Source organism: Equus przewalskii, chromosome 12 (genome assembly GCF_037783145.1).
Source record: "Equus przewalskii isolate Varuska chromosome 12, EquPr2, whole genome shotgun sequence".
NCBI lineage: Eukaryota > Metazoa > Chordata > Mammalia > Perissodactyla > Equidae > Equus > Equus przewalskii.
In genome coordinates this window covers 39,803,092-39,823,757 of record NC_091842.1, presented here as the reverse complement: position 1 = coordinate 39,823,757, position 20,666 = coordinate 39,803,092, and the positions used below count along the sequence as shown (strand labels likewise).

The window sequence follows — 20,666 nt, the reverse complement described above, 5'->3', positions numbered from 1 at the left end:
GGTAGTCCTGGTGGCATGTGGTGCTACGTGGTCACCAGGTGGAGCCACATTCTTGGCTTCCAGGTCTACTGGGCCCGAAGGGCAGCCACGAGCCTCAGGACTCTCATCCTCCTGTGTCAGCCAGTGCCTGCCCTAGTCTAGGGACAGCTCAAGGTGGGACAACTGGTAGTACCCCTCCCTACTCCAGCAAGAGAATGGGGGAGCTGAGCAGGACTTGGGGTCTTTGCCAGGACACCTCCTTTCTCCCCATTGGTGAAACAAAGAAAGAGGCTTGGAGATGGGGTGACTGGGCAGGGTGGTGGTATGCTCACACTGCTGGTAGGGGATCCAGAACTCAAAGCCAGTCCCTGTGCTCAGATCCCTTATGGAGAGAGGGCTGCTGAGTCAAAATGGGCAGGGCCCCCATTCCCCATCCAGCCTTTGACATCTGACCGCTCCCCTGCGCAGGCCCCAGGAGCTGGTGGGTGCAGGTCAGAGCTCTTTCTGCCTCTGGTGAGCGCTTTCTGACTCACCTGGTCATGGCCTCAGTGGACCTGCCTGAAGGGCAGTGGGGGCGGCTGAGACAAGGTGTTCTGTCCCTTGGTCTGTGTGTGTGCCAGCTTCTCTGCCTCCTGGGCCCTTCCTCAGCAGCCCCCATGTGACACTCAAATCATTCTGAGGTTGCTGCGATGGACCCCATTTTGCAGATGAGGCAACCGGGGTCTCACTGTGGACAGCTGACCCCAGTTGGGGGTTTCTGCCTCTGGAGCATGCTTGTCATGCTCCCCAGGCCCTCATGCTGGCGGCTGCTGTGTGCATGTGTGTGGGCGCTGGGCATGACTGAGTAGGAGGTGACAGGTGGCAGGAGAGTGCTTGGACTTTGTTGGTGCTGTTGGCTGGTTCAGAAGGGAGACACTCAGGTGTAACGAGATCAGATGGGAGGTGGGCCAGGAGCTAAGAATAGGATTGGACATGGGTCCTGGCTCAGGTGGGGCATGTCAATGCCAGCCAGGAAGTAGCCCGCTGGAGTCGGAATAGCAGGGAGTAGGGCCCAGGACTCAGGGTTCCAGGAGAGGGGCAGAGTCCGACTCAGCTCATAAACAGAGCTGATAGGACACAGCGCAGGGACAGGGGAAGGGTTGGGACCCAGGGTACTGGTACCAGGGCGGGAGCTCTGTGCTCAGAGGAAGTGCCCACCTGGCCCCCATGGCCTTCCTGGTGGCTGGGACCCTGCGGGTGGCCGCAATGGTGGCAGACACTCAGGAGAGCCTAAGGAGAAAGGTAGTGGAGGCTCTGCCTGGCCCAGCTCACTCCTGGCTCCTGGCTGAGCCCCACTCCAGCCCAACTCTGGCCTTGCCTCCCCAGGGGAAGTACAGCACACAGGGTCCAAAGGTGGCCCTGACTCTCAGCAGCCCTGGGGTGTCGGCCTCTACAGTGGCTGTCCTGGAGGGCATATTCCGGGCCCTGCGCGTTGAGAGCTGGCAGAGGAGGGAGGCCTTGGTTCAGGTGAGCCCTTGCCCACCTCCCGCCTCCGCCCCAACCTGGGGCCTCCCTGGACCCAAGCCCAGCCTTCACTCTTGACCTAGGGCTTCCTTGGGGAGCTGGCTGGCTTCCGGGAGCAGCTGGATGCCCATGGGGGCCCTGTGGGCTGTGTCCTAGTGGCCTTGGTGGCCCCCAGTGGGCTGCTGAGGCAGCCACAGCAGCTGGTCCAGGAGCTGAGCCGCTGTGGGGCCTTGCGGGGCTGCCCCAAAGTCTTCCTGCTGCTCTCGAGTGCTCCTGGGGGTGAGTGGGCAGGGCAAGGAGCCCTGCTTGTGGGGCAGGGCAATGTTGGGGTGAGGGAGGGTGGGCAGGGGGCCTGAGACCCTCCCTTCCAGGCCAATGTGCTGCTTCTCCACTCAGCTGCCCCTGAGCCTGGAGCCTTCCTCACTAGCCTGGGTGAGCTCTGTGGCCGCTGTCCTCACTGGTCCCTGCTGCAGCTGCTGACAGAGGTGGGGGCTCCAGATGGGGATTCCTAGGGAGGGGGCTTGCGCCGCTCAACTCCCCTGGCCCTGCTGTGCTCTCCTGAACCCATTAGACAGTTAGATTCATTCATATGCTCCCCACCCGTTCATTCTACAAAATCTTCATTGTTTACACATGTGGTGTCAGCCACAGGGCCTCGCCTCCCATTCCCACCTGTGCCCTTCCTTTCAGCCCACTCAGGGTCCCCCAGACACCAGAATCTTCAGAACTCCATGCCTTTGCCCAGGCTATGCCCTCTACTTGTGTGCCCTCACTGTTGTCCCTGCCAGCATCACACAGTCCCTTCCAGGCTGTCAGTGATGCCCTTCCTCAGCCTTCCTGAGTCGATGCTTATAATTCTACCCATCTCTGTTCATACTCACCCAGGCAGTGACTGTCCTGTCAGACTGTGGGTCCCTGGATGTCGGAGCTGGGAATGATTCAGATCTGGTCCTGAGGCCCAAAGTTCTCACTGGGCAGTTGGGTGGCCCCTGGGTGACCCTGGAGGTGAGGGCTGGGCCCTGGTTCTGCTCCACAGCTTTCCCCAGCCTGGTGCCCTCCCCCAAAAGATGGAAGGGCAGTGGTTAATGGCATGGCCAATGTCCACTTGAGGCCATCCATATCCAGGGATGCCCATGACCTTGAGCCTGAACTGGAACCCCCCTCATGACCTCCCTCCTTTCCTCTGTCTCCTCCTCTCTGTTCTGGCAGGGGACCCCAAAGAGACTGTAATAGCCATGATCCTGGCTGAACTATTTCCTGGAGCCAGGATCCTCATTCCCCCCCCACACACGCCCATGTAGCAGCCCTCTGAGGTGTCCTCTGGCCTCTCCCCAGGTCTTCTGCAGGATAGCTGAAGAGTTCTCAGGGGCCACCTACTGCCCAGTCCTTCGGAGCTCCTTGCGGGGGGCACTGTGCCTGGGGGACACGGAACCTTGGGGGCTTGAGGTGAGGGGGCCAGGGCAGGGATCCAATCATCTGACAGCAGTTGCCAGTGGGACAGAGGCTCAGGGAGACCAGAGATGGGGGAGGCGAGAGCTGGGAGGTCCTCAGGCCACTTTGAATGCACCTTAACCCTGTCTGTAGCCAGAACCCAGTCCCAGCGCTCAATATGACCTGTCCGGGGCCAGGGTCGCCCTCCTCCTGGCCGTTATCCGGGGCCGCTCTGGGGCCCAGCACGACGTCGAGGCGCTCTGGGGCCTGTGCCAGGCCCTGGGCTTTGAGACCACCCTGATGACCGATCCTACAGCCCAGGTGAGGGGAAGCCCAGAACTTGTGGTGCTCTGAAGGAAGGCACCCCTGGACCCTGAGGAGTCTCTCCTCGGCCTGTCAGCCATTATGGGCAGGAAGTACAGCCCCAAGTCCAGCCCCCATCCTCCCCGCTGCATGCACTGGGAACCCACTTCCTTCCCTCTGGAAGCCTGGTCTCCTGCGGTCTCCCACGCTTGCTGTTTCTCTGCTCCCCCACTCAAGGCCCCAGCTGGACCCTCAGGTTTTTCCTGGGACCATCTCAGATTCCTTCCCAGACACCTGTCAGCTCACTGCCGGCCTCTCACGCCTCTTAACTTTTTGGTGCAGCTTCTCTTCTGGGGCCAGAACACCAGCTGCAGGCACCTGGACCCACGTGTCACCCCGATGAGGCCATACCAGGCCATGCAGCATGGGGGTTAGAAAAAAGACTTCCTCCCTGGGCCTGAGGCTGATAGAAGGCGGGAGGTAGGGCAGGCAGGGTGCTGGAGAAGCCTACCTCGAGGACTGCCAGGTCCTGGGGAGGCAGCTGCCCTGGCCCAAGCCTCAATCTCCATCCCACCCTAGGCTTTCCAGGAGGAGCTGGCCCAGTTCCGGGAGTGGCTGGACGCCTACAGGGGCCCCGTGAGCTGTGCCCTTGTGGCCCTGATGGCGCATGGAGGGCCTCAGGGACAGCTGCTGGGGGCTGACGGGCAAGAGGTACAACCAGAGGCACTGGTGCGGGAGCTGAGCTGCTGCAGGGCCCTGCGGGGCCGCCCCAAGATCTTCCTGCTTCAGGCTTGCCGTGGGGGTGAGCGGGGCCTGGGGCCCACCTCCAGCCTGCCCCTCCTGCCCTAGCCTTCTCAGGCTCCTAGGACTTGCTGCCCACCTCCTCCAGGAAGCCTGTGCCCCAGTCCTTTCCCCACCCCCTCCCCCGCCTCTCGTAGAGGTCAGGGCCATGAACTTGAGCATGTCACCCTCAGCACTTTTCATTCAGCACTCAGAATGTCTCCAGCCTGGCAGGCCTGCGCTGGAGCCCTGGAGGCACCCCCAGGTATCTGCTGACTGAAACGACCTGACTGTCCTCTCCTTCCCCAGGGCACAGGGACGCTGGCTTGGGGCCCACAGCTCTCTCCTGGTTCTGGCGCTGGCTGCGGGCACCACCAGCCACCCCCTCCCATGCCGATGTCCTCCAGGTCTATGCCGATGCCCAAGGTAGGACTGCCTTCTTTCCGGACCCTGGGCTTGGCAGGGCTGTGGGGGAGCTGTCCAGAGCACATTTCCAGGGCTCTGAGCTGGGGTTCTGCTGCCACCTCCGTCCTCTCTTTGCCAAGAGGATGGGAAGGGAAACCTTCCTAAACCTCGAGGGACTTTGAAAACCAAGGGCTTCTTCTCCTATTTGAGCTTAGAAACCACTCTGGAGTCAGGAAAGTGAGATGGCTTTTCTGTGGTCACACAGCTGGTCAGCAGCAGGGCTGACATTTGAATTCTGATCTCTTTCCTGCCCTGCACTCTCCACTGCCCTGGGCTGCCCTTGGGCCAGACTTGGGGAGACCCAGGGGCTGGTGGAGTCCCAGGATGCTGGGTAAACGGAGTTGATCCTTCCTGCAGGCAGCTCCTCCAGGGGCCCCACTGCAGGGAGCTCTGACCAGGCAGACATCCTGATGGTCTACGCAGCCGCCGAGGGTAAGAGGACCAGTTGTCAAGAAGCCCCATTACACAGGGCCCAGCCTCCTGGCTGGAGATCTGGAGTGCCTTTAGGGGCAGCCAGGGCTTGGGGGTTGGGGAGCAGGGGCACCAGCCCAGTTGCATTTAAGCCCTCTTCCTTCCATGCTTATTATTTATAAAGTAGTAATGCTGGTGAGCACGTCGTCTTCAGGGCTGACTGTGCCAAGCACCACACCTACACCCTTCCCTCCAGGCTGTAAGTTCCATGAAGGCAGCTCGGTTCTGTCTGCCTCAGGGCCCTGCCCAGTGCCTGGCACATTGTGGGTTCATAGGGCATGTTTGTTCAATACTGAATCCATCATATATTCACTCCTCAAATGTTGAGCAACAACTGGTTCCAGAAGCAAGAAGTTCCCGCTCCCTGCCCCATTCCCTGCCTGCCCCCCGGGGTCCTGTGTGCTTGACCCCCACTTCCACCACCAATAGGCCCCTGGGGAATTGGAAAGCAGCGGGTAGGTGCCCAAGTCTGATACCCCGACCCTCGTCCCCTGGCCTAGGCTGTGTAGCCTATCGGGATGAGACGGGCTCAGACTTTATCCAGACGCTGGTGGAGGTCCTCAGAGCTGACCCCAAGGGAGACCTCCTGGAGCTGCTGACTGAGGTGTGTTGGGGCCTGGGGAGTGGCAATAGGGGGAGAAGGGCTGGATGCATCCTTCTCCCCGGCCCTGGTGTTCTGATCACCTGCTATTCACCCGGCTGGGGAGGGAGTGATCCCCCACCCTCAGCAGTAAGAGATGGCCGAACACACAACACCCACACTGGACAGGTGAGATGGACAGCAGTTATTAGTCTCATAAACCCACAGCTGGGGAAAGATTATATATCTTATGTATAATTACACACCGTTCGGGTTGCCACACAGCGCTGCTCGGGTTGCACTCCGGAGCAGAGCAAGCCAGCAGGGGCCGTGGGCTGCAGGCTTTGTGGTAACAGGGGTGGGGCGCCCCCTGGTTCCCGCGGGAGGAGGTGATTGGTTCGTTTGAATAGTTCTGCAGGCTGGCAGGGAACTGAGGCCCCTCAGGCTGAGGACGGGGTGCAGTGCGGCTGGGTCTGGCAGGTGGGGGAACTAGTGCAGGTGGGGAGCTTTTTCCGCTGGGTGGGGGGCACATCTGAGAGGAGCAGGGGGACTTATGATTACGCCTTTGGGGCCCCGTAAGGCCCAAAGATGTCGAGGCAGCCGTGAGAGTGGTCCTCGCAGGTGAATCGGCGGGTGTGTGAGCTGGACGTGCTGGGTCCCGACAGCGACGAGCGCCGCAAGGCCTGCCTGGAGATCCGCAGCTCGCTGAGGCGCCGGCTCTGCCTGCAGGCCTGACCGCGCCCGAGGCCGCTCAGGTGGAATCGACAGTGGGGGCCACACCCCAGCGCCATCACTGACTCCCTCCGCTCCGCGGTTTCCTCGCCTGTAAACGGAGCATCACAGCACGGGCGCCGGCGCTCAGCGAGCGTGCAATAAACATGTTGATGGTCGCTGTACACGTGAACAGTGCCTGCTCTCAGAGAGGTGCGACAGTAAGAGAGAATGTATGCAAAGTGCCTGGCACTTCATAAAGGCGGATACGAGGCCAGGCCTGCCAACACGGGCTGGGCTGGCCTAGAAGTCCTGGGAAGGGGCTGCCGGGGTCCACAGCGCTCTCCTAGCACACGCGCCCCGCGCTAGGCCGTGGAGATGCAGGAGACGCGACCCCGCCTTCACGGCGGTCAGCGTCTAGTCTGGGGCCATAAGACTGGAACAGAGACTGCAGGTTTGGCGGGGCGGGGAGGAATCACAGGCTCTGGGGGAGCAGTGGGCAGCTCCTGGCCCAACGTGGGCCGGGGGCCCTTGGAGAAAGAGATCCCAGGGGGCCCCTCGGAGCAGGAGGGGCTTGGGCAGCGCCCCCGGGACTCGAACTCCCCCTCACAGGCCCGCGCCCACCGTCCCTGCCAAACGTCCGGCGCTCAGTCCTGCTCCGGGCCTGGTGCTCCTCTTGGAGCCCCGCCCACACGGAGCCCAAGAGGCGGGGGCTCCTCGCCGCTGTGAGCATGCGCGTTGCGGTACACTGCGCAGGCTCCTGCACAGGCTCTATGGGAAAAGCTGCACAACTGTCAAAAGCAGGGCCGCGTGGCCTAATGGATAAGGCGTCTGATTCCGGATCAGAAGATTGAGGGTTCGAGTCCCTTCGTGGTCGCTGTAGGGCACGTTTTTCTCCCTCGCCTTAAAATTTTCCCGGTCTCTGGACAGCACCCTACGCCGGCCCAGGTCGCTCGGGCTGGGCCAACCGCCGGCCCCGCCCCGCCTTCTTGCCCTCGGGACGCATCCCTGTGCCTGCACCCGCCGAACTCCAGATCCGGGGCGAAACCGAGGGCGCTGCGGGGATCAATGCCGGCCGGATCCGCGCGGACTACGGAGCCTGAAGCCACAGGCCGCGAGTCCCGAGAGCCCATTCGGGATTGGCTACGTGAATTACGGTTTAGAAGAGGAGAACTGTGACTGACGAAGGGTTGGACTGTTGGGGGGTGGGAGTGATTTGCCCTAAGGGGGTCAGAGGACGTTGCGTTTTAAAATATAATAGATTATTGTGATGAGAAAGGTTTGGAAGTAGATAGTAGTCATGGTTGCACAATATTGTGAACGTGACGGATGCCACTGAATTGTACGCCTAAAAATGGTTAAAATGGCAAATTTAACGTTATATATATTTTTTACCACAGTAAAAAGTTTTATAAATCTAATAGATTATTTCTTGCAATGAGAGCGTACCCTTAAATAACTACTGTGAATATGTATTTAAAAATTTAAATATAAAGAATATGCCCAGCATTGAGTCATCATTTTTCCGTGAAAAAATGTCTCTACCTGCAAAACTGAGTTCTCTCCAAGGGATTCTGGCTAAGCGGAATGACCAAGGTGACGGGACCTCCTCCCATCAGGGTAAACGCTGGGAGCATGTCAGCTGAGCGTGTACCCCGGGCAGTGGGCGCAAGTGACCTGCGGTTATGCGGAGTGTCACTTTCTCCTTTATCGTTTTTGTGGTGTTTCAGCGGGTTACTAAGGGCTCATAAATATGAAGAAGAAAAACTTCATTAAGATAAACATTTTAAAGATGAGAAAGAACATCCATCTTATGGTAGGAAAGTAAACGCTGGATTCTAGTCTCATTCTCTACCGACTGAGATAGCGGGGCGGAGACAGAGCCGGTATGGAGGGTCCTTAGGACAAAGACCTAAGGCGGCTGGGATCCTGCTAAAACCCGCGCAGACCTGGGCCCAGGTGACACTTTCGGTCTAAGGGCCATATGAGGAGGAGCACGCGGAAAGGGACCAGCCCTTTTCCCAGGCTCCGGGCTGGTCCCCCATCCCTTCCTCTCCCACATTTTGCATCGGAAACGCCTTCGGGCGAGTAGTTACCCCCGGACCCGGATTCTCTAAAAGGAGAGGGGAAAGGGCTCGCAGGGATTTGATCCCGAGACCTCTTGCACCCTAAGCGAGGATCATATCCCCCAAGTCCAACAAACCGATTTGACACCTGCTGCCCCAGGTCTTTGAGCTCCACCGCTTGTGAGCGGCCTCTTTGGGGTCCGAGGATGCTCGAGAGCCGGCAAGATTTGAGCCAGGGGGCCAGCCAAATACAGGTGTCAAGGAGCCGTTGAGAGGCCAGCACAGAGGCGGGAGGCCGTGCATAACCTGCGGGAACCACAGAGAGGAGACTGAGAGACTGGTCTAAGACCATTGCAACCCACCTCTTGCCAGCCCCGGTGGCCTAATGGATAAGGCATTGGCCTCCTAAGCCAGGGATTGTGGGTTCGAGTCCCACCCGGGGTAGAGGGGGTTGAGTTTTAGACCCCCTCCAAGGAAAAGTGGGAAAAAGTGAAATGAAACTCTGTGGCTACTTAACCCAGTGGGGCAAGCAAATGAAGGGAGGTTATCCAGTTGCAGCCCTAAACTTAACCCAGTGAGGCCCATTTTTGATAAGAAGGGCACGTTTTCAGCTTTCAGAAAAGAGTGCTTGCGTCTTTGACACTATTTTAATAACCATTCATTCTACTTGATATAAAGGAATAATTGTTCATTTTTCTGAATGTGTTAATTGTGGTTACATATATTTTTTAAAACCTTATCTTTTATAAACACATCCAATTATTTAGAGATTAAATAATATGACAACTGGTCTGCTTTAAAATACTGGGCTGGGTGGTGACTATAGTTAATGGTACTGGATTGTATACTTGAAGTTTGCTAAGAGAGTAAATCTGAAGCATTCTCAACACACAGACAAAAGGTAACTGAGATACCGGATGTGTTAATTGACTTTGCGGTAAATATTTCACAGTGTATACATGTATCGAACCATCACGTTGTACACTTTAAATATATGCAATTTTATTTGTCAATTATACCTCAATAAAGCTGGAAGAAATATAATGGGTTGGATGGAGGTATAGACGAAACAAACCTATCTGTGACTTGATAATGACCTAAGCTAGGGGACATGAGGGCACATTATTCTATTTTCTCTGCTTTAGTGAATGTTTGAAATAATCCATAATGAATTTTTCTTTTTTTTAATCCATGCAATACATGTCTTCATCCTCAAGGTAAAAATCTTCCAAAATGGACGTGGTATAGAGGAAAATTAGAAGACTCCTATACCACCTGCCCATAGATAGGATGACCAGTGGAGCTTTGTCATATAGCCAATGAAAACCATAGTTCTCCTTTGCCGTTAGAAACCATGAATGAGACTCTTCTGTTCCTCCAGCTCTGGTCTTACTTCTCCCACTTTCTCAAGTATCTAGGGCCCCATCATCCCCGCTGAAATGGGGGACCTCATCTCATTGCAGTATCTCCCACCATCACACGTGGCCTGCAGAGAATGGGGTCCACTGAGCTATCCAAGGATGCTGGTGTTTCCCTCACCAATGTTTCTCAGTGCCTCATTAAAGGGAGCATCCTCTGGGCCCTCTTGGTGGGGTGGTCGGTGTGCACATCATACGTGATAGATCCATTGCAGCATTTCCATCTTGATAAGTCTTTGGATTCCTTTCTCTACCTGATATCAGGGACATTCTCACATTTCAGTCTCATTAAACACAGGCCACCACTGAGTCCAATGCTTAGTCAACCAACCAAGAATCCTGGTAAAGCCACATTTGGCTGCATGAGATAACATGTTAAATACAGGCTTTCTGGAAGTGCAACCAGATCAATAAATGCACCAGATGCAAAATCATATTCCATGCTCCTTACTCTCACACCCTTAGAACCATTCCCACGCATATTCCCTAGGTTTCTGCTTGCATAAATGAGCAAAACTTGCAATTCTTTTGGCACATAAGCTATTTCCTCCAGGGTCAGTCCTTGTACTTACTCCCTGCAGCATGCGGCTCTGACTATAGTTAAGGGGCCAGTGGTAACAAGGGTGATTGGTGTGGGCTTTGAGGACAACTGGCATCCCCTTGCAAGACAACTGCTCCAGGTGAGATTACTGGATATTCAAACACAGGAAGGCTGCCCTCCTCACATACCAGAGGATGGGCTGCTTTCGCTGGCAAGGAGGCTCCAAGTGACTCAGGGGTTCAAGATTCTCAACTTTATCTGAGCCCACCCATGTGTCCCCAAGTCTTCGGCTCCACTTCCTCATAATCAATGCCATTTCTTCCGCACGAAAGACTTTTCTCAGGCTGTGAACTCAAATTAAGCTGTGATTCCGCAACATGCATAATTCAATTACGTGTTTGATCTTTAGCAGTATCAGCCCTGCAGCTATAAAATTATTCTATAGCTGCCATAAAATGTCCCTGGGTCTCTGAACATGACTTTGGCTGAAAGTTTACAGATCTAATCTTGTCATTTTCTTTCTGTAAGCAAACTGGCGCACTCAGAAGGATCCTTCCCATAGTCTTTGTAGTCACCTTTACTGCCACAACAGTCCAAGGCAGCAGCCACGTGGTCCTCCAGGGTGCTGCTTCAGTCAGCACTTGATCATATCAACCAGGTGATACTTGGCTCGGTCATAATGCCACTGTGGGCCATGAATTACCAGCACCGAATTTCCCATCAGCACTGTGTTCAAGCCCAAATTCGTTACCGAATCAGGGTCCAGGCAGCAGTCAGAAAACCCATGCACTGGGGATGGGGGAAATAAGGACTGGTTGGTAAAAGGGTACAAACTCTCAGTCATAAGATGAATAAGTTCTGGGATCTAGTACATAGCATGATGATGATCGTTAATACCATCGGATTGTGATGAGGATTTTAGGCTGGTTACTTTTAAAAACTGCAGATGAGAAGGAGGCTCTGAGGAGTGGAATTTGCTTGCCGTTTGATGAGAGATATTTGCATTTGTGAAGGAAGTCTCCATCTGTGGGGGGTGTCTCCCTCTCTGCACCAGGAGGAAGGCAGGATGGCCTTATCTCTGGAAACTCTTAATGGGGAAGGCAAGGACTTAAGTTGTTTACTATCTGGCAACCTCATGTAACTGACCCCCCCCCCCAACATCCTCCTTTGTCTTTACCTGAAGATAATATTTAAGTGGTGGCTTCTGCCATTTACTCAATCCAATCTGATTCTTATCTAAAAGTTATAGGACCACCCAATAACCAAACCCCACCGGCACTGATACCATTTTAACAACTCTTTTTACTTCTTCTTTCCTTTGTCTTGTAAAGAGATAACTCACATACCTATGCCTTAAATTTAGCCTTACTCTCCACCCATGCCAGCAGCAGCAGCTCCTCCTGCCTATACGTCCTGTCCCCACGCAGCAGCCTGACTGCCCACGGGTCCTGTCCCCATGCTATTCCACACTATTCTCTAAATAGAGCACTACTGCCAGACCTTGAGAGTCCAAGAAATCTTTCTTTCGACTCCTCGGCTCACCGACCCTGCATCAGATTGTATACTTGAAATTTGCTAAGATCAAGTGTTCTCACCACACACACACAAAAGGTAGCTATGTGAGGTGATGGATATGTTAATTAGCTTGATTGAGGTAATCATTTTACAATGCATACATATAAAAAATCAACACATTGTACACCTTCAACATATATGATTTTTGTCAATTATGCCACAATAAAGCTGGAGGAAAAAAGAAAACCCATCCATTATTTACCAGACTAATGAAAAGTGATTAAGTATAAGGAGCAGTTAATAAGGTTGTTGAGAAGGCAGAAAGGGCGTGAGAAAGCAGCCACCCCCCATAGGGCCAGGGACCAAGGGCAGAGGTTGGAGTATTGAAAATTAGAAGCTTGGGAAGGGCCTTAGAGAGCTTAAAAGCAGATCTCTGAATCTAGAGTGGGTGTCTCCGAGCTCAGAGGAGGGACCCATGGGCCTGGAACGCAGACTTCTGAGGAGGCGACCTCAGCCAGCTCACGCTGGTGTCTCTAACGAGCGCGATGAGGCTGGTCCTGTGAGTGTTGGGGAAACTTTCAACTAGATTCAGCCCCTATTTCTGGAACGGATAGAAAAGTGAGGCTGTGGGGGTAGGTGAGACCAGGAAACAAACAGGAAGCAGTGAGTCCCTTCTTCCTCCTCCAGCCCTTCAGTCTCTCTAGCGCCTCCTAGCAGCAAAATCTAACACAGATCAGTAAGTAGGGTCTAGAAGGATGAGTTTGAGGCTGAAAGAGTTGAATTACTGGCACACCTGCCCTGTCCTGCTTCCCTCACTTTACAGACGCCTCCTGAAAGGGTTCCCTTAAGGGGGGTGATTACGTGAAAATCCCTGTATCGGGCTTGCTTCTAGGAAACGTGTCCTAAAACTGTTGGAACCGTACTCTAAGAATGAGATTCTGAAGTTGAATCACTTGTTGGCTGCCTGGCACTGAGGACCACACCACCAGTAGTAGGTAGAGTTTGTTTGTTTTAATGATGTACACCTGAAATTTATATAGTGTAAATCGATGTTACCTCGTAAAAAAATTCAGAAACAAAAAAAGGAAAAAGAAAAAACTCAAGGGGTAAAAAAGGTATTCAAGGGCTAAAGTCAGTCTCCCACTTCCTCCTGAACCCTGACTGCTAAACTCCCTCCCCAGAAGCCACCACACTTAGAGCTTCTTCCTTAATCCATCAGCGACAGTTGAGCACACCCAACAGCCGATGGTCCATGTGCTTTGGACACCAGAGGGGGAATCCTTTGAAACATTTTGACACCTTAATTCTCTAGATAACATGATTATAGTTCCATTTCTTGATTTTTCCATCCAGGTTAAAGCATTATCTATCAACTGCAACTGAGGAGGCTGAAGCCACACAGCTCTCACATCAGGAGTCGGGGTGTCGTTCCTGAACTAGCATCAAGAGATGCCCAGAATGCGCTCAGTCCCATCCTTGTGTCCTCCACGGGAGCTCTAGGCCAAAGAAGTGCGTGAGAAATTTGCAGATGTCTGACAGGGTCAAAAGTCTTGAGATCTAAGCAGAATATGAGTTAGGAGCCAAAGAAGGACAATATCTACTCAAAGGATCTGAAGAAGGAATTACAAACTTCTGTGGGTAGACTGAACAATTAGGTGAGTGTAAAACTGAACCCCAAAGATCTGGACTCCGTAACTACTCGCTCTGGAGGTTATGAGGTCACTGACATAGCAACTATAAATTGAAATTTGAGGTCCCATCAGTATCACCAACAAGAATTTGGTCCAGGAAGCATTCCCATGAAAATCTCTAGTCGGAACTCTGTTTCTTACCCCGAAATGATATAGGATGATATTATTGTTCCTAGTTGGCATGAGAGGACACGTGCAGTTCTGTGCATGTTTTTGTCGTTTATGTGTATGTGCAGATATCTTTTATTTCCTTGAAGCTTCAGAATTGGGTATAGAAATATTCAAGAGAGTTAAACCATAGTATTAGTAATTGTGTTAAAAAAGAATCTGTCATTTACATAAAATCCTAGATTATGCAAACGAATCTGTAGTGATAGAAAGCCGGGGTGTTGCCTGGGGATGGGGGTGGAGGGAGGAAGGGATGGGAAAGAGGTACTAGGAAGCTCCTGGGGATGGTGGAAATGTGCAGTTTCCTGATTATAGTGATGGTTTCACTGGACGTGTTTATATGTCAAAACTGGTCAAATTGTACACATTTTAATATAAGCAGTTTATTGTATTTTAATTATTCTTCAAAGTGGTTAAAAAAGAAAGGAATATCATATACATGGTATTTTATGTTCCTGTAATATTTTAGATGATTTAACATGTCAGAGAGACAGTTTTGTAACTTCAATTTAAAATATATAATTAGGAGCCGGCCCGTGTGTTAAGTGCACACGTTCCACTTCAGCAGCCCTGGGTCCGCTGGTTGGGATCCCGGGTGCGGACATGGCACCATTTGGCAAGCCATGCTGTGGCAGGCGTCCCACGTATAAAGTAGAGGAAGATGGGCACAGATGTGAGCTCAGGGCCAGTCTTCCTCAGCAAAAAGAGAAGGATTGGCAGCAGATGTTAGCTCAGGGCTAATCTTCCTCAAAATAAAATAAAATATATAATTAAGTAATGGATTTAGATGTATAGTTTTAAGATGGGATCTTAGTTTATATTCAGTATTGGGATCACTGAACAGAACTTCAGGTTCAACACATCAATAAGTTTAATTTATTTGATTTATAGGAATTGTTTAGTAATCGGGAAGTTCTTGTTCGTTATTTGAAACTATCAAAGTATTTTGCAATGCTCTTTGTCATGTATGAGCATGTTTAGTTAATTAAACTTATCAGAGGGACCTTGTGTCATTCAGAGGTCATTAAAGGTAATTGTTAAAACTTTCTAGGCTTCTGAATAGGATAGTAAAGTTTGAAAGCAAAACTTGAAAGCTTAAGAGAGAACTAAAGTTTTGGTTTTCATATTTTTAGGAAATAAAATATTAATTTTCAAAGAAGCTTCTAAACATTCTTTTGGGTGCACAGAAATCACCCCCAGGGCTCCAAAAAGAAAAAATACAGTAGATAAAGTTTTGAGAGACCCTGGCATGCCAGAGCTGTGTGATTGCCAAGACTTTCGCCCATGTCGAACTGGGAGGCACTGGAGGATGAGGGGAATGAGCCGCACTCGTCCCATATCTCTGGCATTTCAGAGAGACGGTGGAAACGGTCACTGTCAGCACTGTGGAATTATGTGGCTGTTGTTGAGTGTCTTTAATGCATTGAGACAAAAGAATGACAGGCTCCGGTGGACTAATCACCATTTAAAGAAGTGTGACAATCAGAGGCCACCTTGGCAGCATGGAAAGCAACCCACATCTCCTACAGCTGATGGGCCGAGGAAGCTGAAGACCAGGCTCCGGGCCTTGGTGTGAAAACAGCAGAACTTGAGACAAAGCTCTGGGCGAACTCAACCTCAGCGAATCTCTCATGGTGATGTCAGGGTGCCTGTAGGGAAGAAGCGGTCCTGAGACTTTGAATGGGGATATCTGGGTAGATGCATTGAGAACTTTGAGCTCCCCAGCCCAGGCCTCCACCCCCTTGCCTGAAGTCTCTGAGGAGGCTCAAATGAGGCAGGTACCTTACAAGACAAGGTCTGCTCTCCGCAGGACCTGCTCCCACCTCCCCTGCAGGCCAGGGAACCAAACAGGGTTGCATCTCAGCGTGACTCAGCTGGGAGAGTACTGGGACTGTGTAAGCGGGGAGAGGAATCATCACTCCAAGGAGCTGTAGGGCTGGATAGGAAAGCAGCAGTAACCAGGGAAGCTTGCCCGGAGCAGACCCTCAGGGCCCTGGATCGGGGCGGGAGAATAAACAGCTGGAAGAGGGAGAGATGATCAATATGGGACAGTCTTCCACGACACAGGACTTAACACCCTGGCAAGGGTCCCTCAAACTGGTTATGATGCACTGCTGGCACGCCTCTTGGAAGCATGGGAAAAGCAATGGCCTACATTAAATGAAGCAGAGTTGCTAGAAATGCCATGGCAAACTGTGAAGGGAGGGACCAGAAGGGACAGGGTACAGGCACACATGAATGGTCCTTCAGTATCAGAGTGAAAACCCACCAGCTGACTCTGTATTGTGGCAGTGCCCGGAGGAAATGGCAAGTAGCAAGGCAATAAGACATGCGCAGTTGAAGGGAGGCCTGAGCATCTTTGAGAAGCTTAGGAGAGACTGTTCTCTGGTCTGGTGCCTACTGGGACATACCTGAAGCAGAAGGCAAGCTTTTGTACCTTGTGTCTCCTATTAAGAAAGAAGTCCAGGGGCCAGCCTGTGGCCAAGTGGTTAAGTTCTCGCGCTCCGCTGCGGCGGCCCAGGGTTTCACCAGTTGGGATCCTGGGTGCGGACATGGCACCGCTCATCAAGCCATGATGAGGTGTCATCCCACATGCCACAACTAGAAGGACCCACAACTAAAATATACAACTATGTTCCAGGAGGCTTTGGGGAGAAAAAGGAAAAATAAAATCTTTAAAAAGAAAAGAAAGAAAGAAGTCCAACACTTGATAAGACCCTGTGATGATTAATTTTATGTGTCAACTTGGCCAGGCTATGGTGCCCAGATGTTTGGGCAAATACCAGTCTAGAGGTTGCTGTGAAGATATTTTTTAGATTTGATTAGCATTTAAATCAGTTGACTTGAGTAAAGCAGACTACCTTCCATATTGTGAGTGGGCCTCATGCAATCAGTTGAAGGTCTTAAGAGAAAAGACTGAGGTTACCACCAAGAGGAAGGAACTCTGCCTCTGACTACCTCCTGACTCAAGACTGTAACATCAACTCTTGCTGGAATTTCCAGCCTGCAGGCCTACCCTGCATAGTTCACTTTCCAGTCCAACAGTCTGAGCCAATTCCTTAAAATCAGTCTCTCTCTCTCTCTCTCTTTCCATATATATATATGTTCTGTTTCTCTGGAGAACTCTGATAAATGCAGTCTCTTGTGGACAAGTAGGGTGTCCTGGCCCAGGCATCAAGAGGGACCTGTCAGGTGCCTCCTCACTCCCCAGCCCTCTTCTCCCTCCACCCCTAGATGTGGAAGCCCCAGTTTTCTGGCATGGAGCCAGGACTGAGAGTGGCTGGGTGCCAGAGCTGCTGGGGCTCGAAGAGGAATGGACCCCTGGAGACTCAGATTTCAGATGACCCAACATTGAGACTCACAGATGCGGAACCTCAGGGCTGGTGTTGCTAACCCTTCCCCTCTCCTACCCTATCTCCAGAAAGGAGCCCACACTTCCCTCACTGCTTGCTTCTCGCGGAAGTGGGGCCACCTAACCTCTACTGGGAGTACCCCATGATTTCTGATTTTCTTTCTACTTCAGAAAGGGGAGGGGCTGGGACTACAAGGGGCTCCCTTCCCTGCCGGTGTCTGTCCACTAGGGAGGAAAGCTGCGCTGGGCCCAGGCGAGGAGCACACAGTTGTTGGAGGAGGCTGGGGTCCTGGGGGGGAGCACCCCTGGATACAGATGGGACCCCACGTAGGTCCCTGCTCAGGGCCAGGATTAGTGGGGTTCCACCTTTAGCTGAGGGTCCGCTCCTAAGTCGTCTCCTGTGGCCCTCATTCGGCCGGCAGAGCAGTGGGCTCCAGTCCTATGTTGGGTGATATTCTTACATCCCCCAGTCAGTGCCTGCTGGGATCAGAAGGTGGGAATTTCAAGGAAGCCCCTATGAGGGGAACCCCTCAGAGGCTCCCGACCTCTCTTTGTACACTATCTGGAACTTTTGTGTAAATTTAAAATTTTTTAAGTTACAATATATGTAATAAAACATTAATGAGACAAAATCAAGCTCCTCTGGTGATATTGGAGGCAGGCTCCGGTATGCGGGACTCTGGACCACGAACAGATTCCCACTGTGGGGGCTGCTTCGTTTATAGGGACCTCATCAACTCCACTTAGATTTAAGGCGGGACCTTGGGGACAAAAGCCACGCCCAACGTGGGGCTCGAACCCACGACCCTGAGATTAAGAGTCTCATGCTCTACCGACTGAGCTAGCCGGGCGATGGTGGGTAACGTTACTCCACAGACTAGTTGGACTTCTCCAGAACTTTGTTGTCCTGAAATTGGATCTCGGGCACACGCCACCTGGGGGCTGGAGCGTGAATTCGCGTCCTTTCAGCAGGCAGCGAGGGCGCCGCCAGGCCCCTCTCTGCTGTCCGTCTGTGCGTCTGTGCGGCCCCAGCAGTTAGGGGAGCCTTCCCAGGCGGATCCTAGATCCCAGGGCAAGAGGGAAGGACAGTTTGGAGCGTTTGAGCAGCTGCCCGTTTGGAAAGAAGGGAGGCCTGACCCCAGTTCTGACCCCTGCGTCGGGATTCCAGAGCTGCGAGGGTCTTCCGGGCCTATCCCAGGCCCAGAGGGGGCTCGGCTGAGGACAGGAGCCCCGGGGTCTGTGCGGGACCCGGCGCTGATCGAGGCTTGCCGGGGCTGGCCGGCTGGGAGGCGGCAGAGCCTCATTCTCGGGGTCCTGGACTGGGATCCCACATTGGGAGAAATTTCTGGGCTGGGGTCCACCACGAGGGACCTCCACGCTCCCCCGGGTCACACGGACTGCCTTCTCCGCCTTGTCGCCCGCCTCCTGCTCTAGCTGCTTGGGCTCCTGGAGGAGCTGAGTCTGCGCTCGGGGCTGGGTGGCGCTAGGCGCGGGTGGGGCCGTCGTGCTCTGGAGAGGCTGGCTCCGCAGGCCGGGGGTGGGGTGGGGGGCTCCCTCTACTGCGGGGCCCGCCGCGCCTCAGCTCCGTCTAAACCACCCCCCCACCCCCCCCCGCCCCCGGAGTTGAAACCGAAACCTCCCTCCGCGCACCTCCCCGAGGGGCCGGGAAGCTGGGGCTCGGCGGGGACGGAGGGCGGAGCCGCGGATGCAGGGCTCCAAGGACAAATGTCAGGAAGGCTCTGTCGGGCTGGCTCGTTGGTCTAGGGGTATGATTCTCGCTTTGGGTGCGAGAGGTCCCGGGTTCAAATCCCGGACGAGCCCAGTTTTTTCAGACACTTCCATGATCTCAGGGTGTAGACGACGGAGCTCCGCCGAGTCCAGGGCGACAGGAGCCTGGTCCCCGCCGGCGGCAGTGCGCCCAGCTCCATGCTGCCAACTGTCCCTCCCTCCGCCTGGGTCGGGTGCAGGAGCGGAGGGCGCCTCCAGGCCCGAGGCTTCCTTCTGGGAGCTGCCGGGTGGCCTGGCTAGGGGAGCGCTCCCGGGACTGGAGAGAAGGGCAAATCCGTCCCCGGCCACGCCTGTCTCCGCGAGCGGGAGACCTGATTTGCGCGTCTGCCAGGCGTATATCCAACTTGGTCTGGGAGTAGGTTTTTGCTTTGGGATGTGAAAGGTCATAAATTCAAATTCCGGACGAGCCCACGTTTTCAAACGTCTTTTTCCTTCTTGAGGGGCTGCCAGAGGGCCTTCCCCACCCAAGGGGGGACAGGAACCCACGCTGGAGACTGAGAATGGGGAAGGTCTGTGCCTCGGTGTTGGAGCCACCAAGGATGCGGGGTCCCCACAGGCGCCCAGAGGCTGCCCTCTGGACACAGATCTCTTTTCTCTACACTGGAAGAACGGCAGTGCTGTAATAGGTTTTATTATTATTCAGGTATGGTGAGCTCAACAGATCTGGAGATGACTGTCACTGAAAAGATGGCTTGTTATTCAGAGTTCCCAAGAGGAGGGGGCACCCCTTGCCTGGGGGACCCTCAGGGGAAGCTCCAGGGTCAGTCAGGAGGCAGAGGGAGTGAGCGGGAACCAGGGGCAAGAGCCTATATTGTGGTTTCACAGAATGAACAGGTGAGGCAGGGTAAACAGGCCTAGGTTGGCTAGTTTGAACAACTCAGCAGGCTCTGGGATACTGTCCCTACTTGTCTGTTTCCTGGCCTTGGGGTGATTCAGGCCTAGTGATTGGTGGATAGTGGCTCAGAGTGTGAGAGCCCCATAAAAGAGGTGGTTGGGGTATGAGAGTGGTGGTTTGCATTTGAAATGTGTGCTGGTGGAAGAGTCCTTTACTATCTCTGGGAATTGGCTAACCGTGGGAGGGGCAGTCCTTCCAGGGTCAGCAAAGGCCCAGATGTCAAAGATCAGAAATACAGAAAAGACAAGACATGGTTAAACAGGCAGGGACTGAGGCTTTGGCAAAAATTTCGGGGGCTCTCTCTCTGGGAGGTTTCCTGCTCCCGATTCCAGAGTTGTGCCTGGCCCCGGGGATTACAGCACAGGCCAGCTGCAGCAGGACCACAGCTCCGGGTGCCTGCAGACCGGCAGGCAGGCCAGTGGACCTTGTTTCTGACCTAAACGGCCTGGGATTCTCCACTGAAGCGCAGGGTTGGGCAGGCTGGGCGCCTCTTTCATGCCGCCTGACTCTAGAGTCCCTGAGCCCAGCGGATCTCCTGCACAGAATCCAGGCCTAAACGGAGGCCTGGCCTGACCCTGAGGCCTGGTGGGGGGCGACAGGGATAATCAAGCTCCCTGGCCAGTACTTTCTTCTCCTGGGGCTTTTTAAGACTCCCATCCCTTAAGGGAAAACTACTGCCGCCTTCACCAGCGGGATAGTTCCTCTCCGAAGTCCTTGTCCAAATCAGCAGTGTCCCTCCTTCACGTCTGCCTTAAGCCCCTCCCTGCCTCAGCACCCAGAGTCTGCTCCCCTCTCCCCCAGCCCTCAGTCCAGGGCCTGGCGGAGCTGGGGCTCAGTGGGGAAGGTCCCTGTGGAGGAGTTCTTATTCTCGTTTCTGCTTCCAATCCTGGAGGAGCCTATGGTTTGTTTTTTGTGGTCATTTCAGGGCAGGAAGGGAACCGCCGGTGGAGCTGGAGTGGGGTCTGGGCCTGTGAGGATGGCTCGGAAGACAGGCCCAGAGCGCAATGGA

General features: G+C 53.7%; 1 protein-coding gene and 4 non-coding genes across 13 annotated transcripts; 4 read left to right on the top strand and 1 right to left on the bottom strand.

Moving 5' to 3' along the window:
• The first annotated feature begins 1,004 nt into the window (after nt 1–1,004).
• Nucleotides 1,005–7,730, top strand: CASP16 (caspase-14). Of its 9 annotated transcripts, none has more exons than XM_070566941.1 (11): nt 1,005–1,260; nt 1,345–1,485; nt 1,566–1,761; nt 1,879–1,967; nt 2,818–2,928; nt 3,067–3,234; nt 3,796–4,018; nt 4,306–4,422; nt 4,819–4,893; nt 5,433–5,536; nt 6,242–7,730. In XM_070566941.1, the coding sequence occupies exons 1-11, from the start codon at nt 1,186–1,188 to the stop codon at nt 6,245–6,247; spliced, it is 1,305 nt and encodes a 434-aa protein (XP_070423042.1). In that variant the 5' UTR covers nt 1,005–1,185; the 3' UTR covers nt 6,248–7,730. The 9 variants fall into 9 exon arrangements, 8 of the variants coding, with proteins under 8 accessions (XP_070423042.1, XP_008519353.2, XP_070423041.1 ...); XR_011524570.1 differs by lacking the exon at nt 3,067–3,234 and having other exon boundaries at nt 1,036–1,260; nt 6,242–6,436; nt 7,154–7,730; XM_008521131.2 differs by having other exon boundaries at nt 1,036–1,260; nt 6,134–7,730.
• On the top strand, nt 7,028–7,100 carry TRNAR-CCG (transfer RNA arginine (anticodon CCG)). Its single transcript has one exon. It is a non-coding gene; the product is annotated as a tRNA-Arg (tRNA).
• A 930-nt stretch (nt 7,731–8,660) lies between the features above and the next one.
• TRNAR-CCU (transfer RNA arginine (anticodon CCU)) lies at nt 8,661–8,733 on the top strand. Its single transcript has one exon. It is a non-coding gene; the product is annotated as a tRNA-Arg (tRNA).
• A 9,019-nt stretch (nt 8,734–17,752) lies between these two features.
• On the bottom strand, nt 17,753–17,825 carry TRNAK-CUU (transfer RNA lysine (anticodon CUU)). Its single transcript has one exon. It is a non-coding gene; the product is annotated as a tRNA-Lys (tRNA).
• Nucleotides 17,826–18,723: 898 nt separating this feature from the next.
• On the top strand, nt 18,724–18,795 carry TRNAP-UGG (transfer RNA proline (anticodon UGG)). Its single transcript has one exon. It is a non-coding gene; the product is annotated as a tRNA-Pro (tRNA).
• The last annotated feature ends 1,871 nt before the right edge of the window (nt 18,796–20,666 follow it).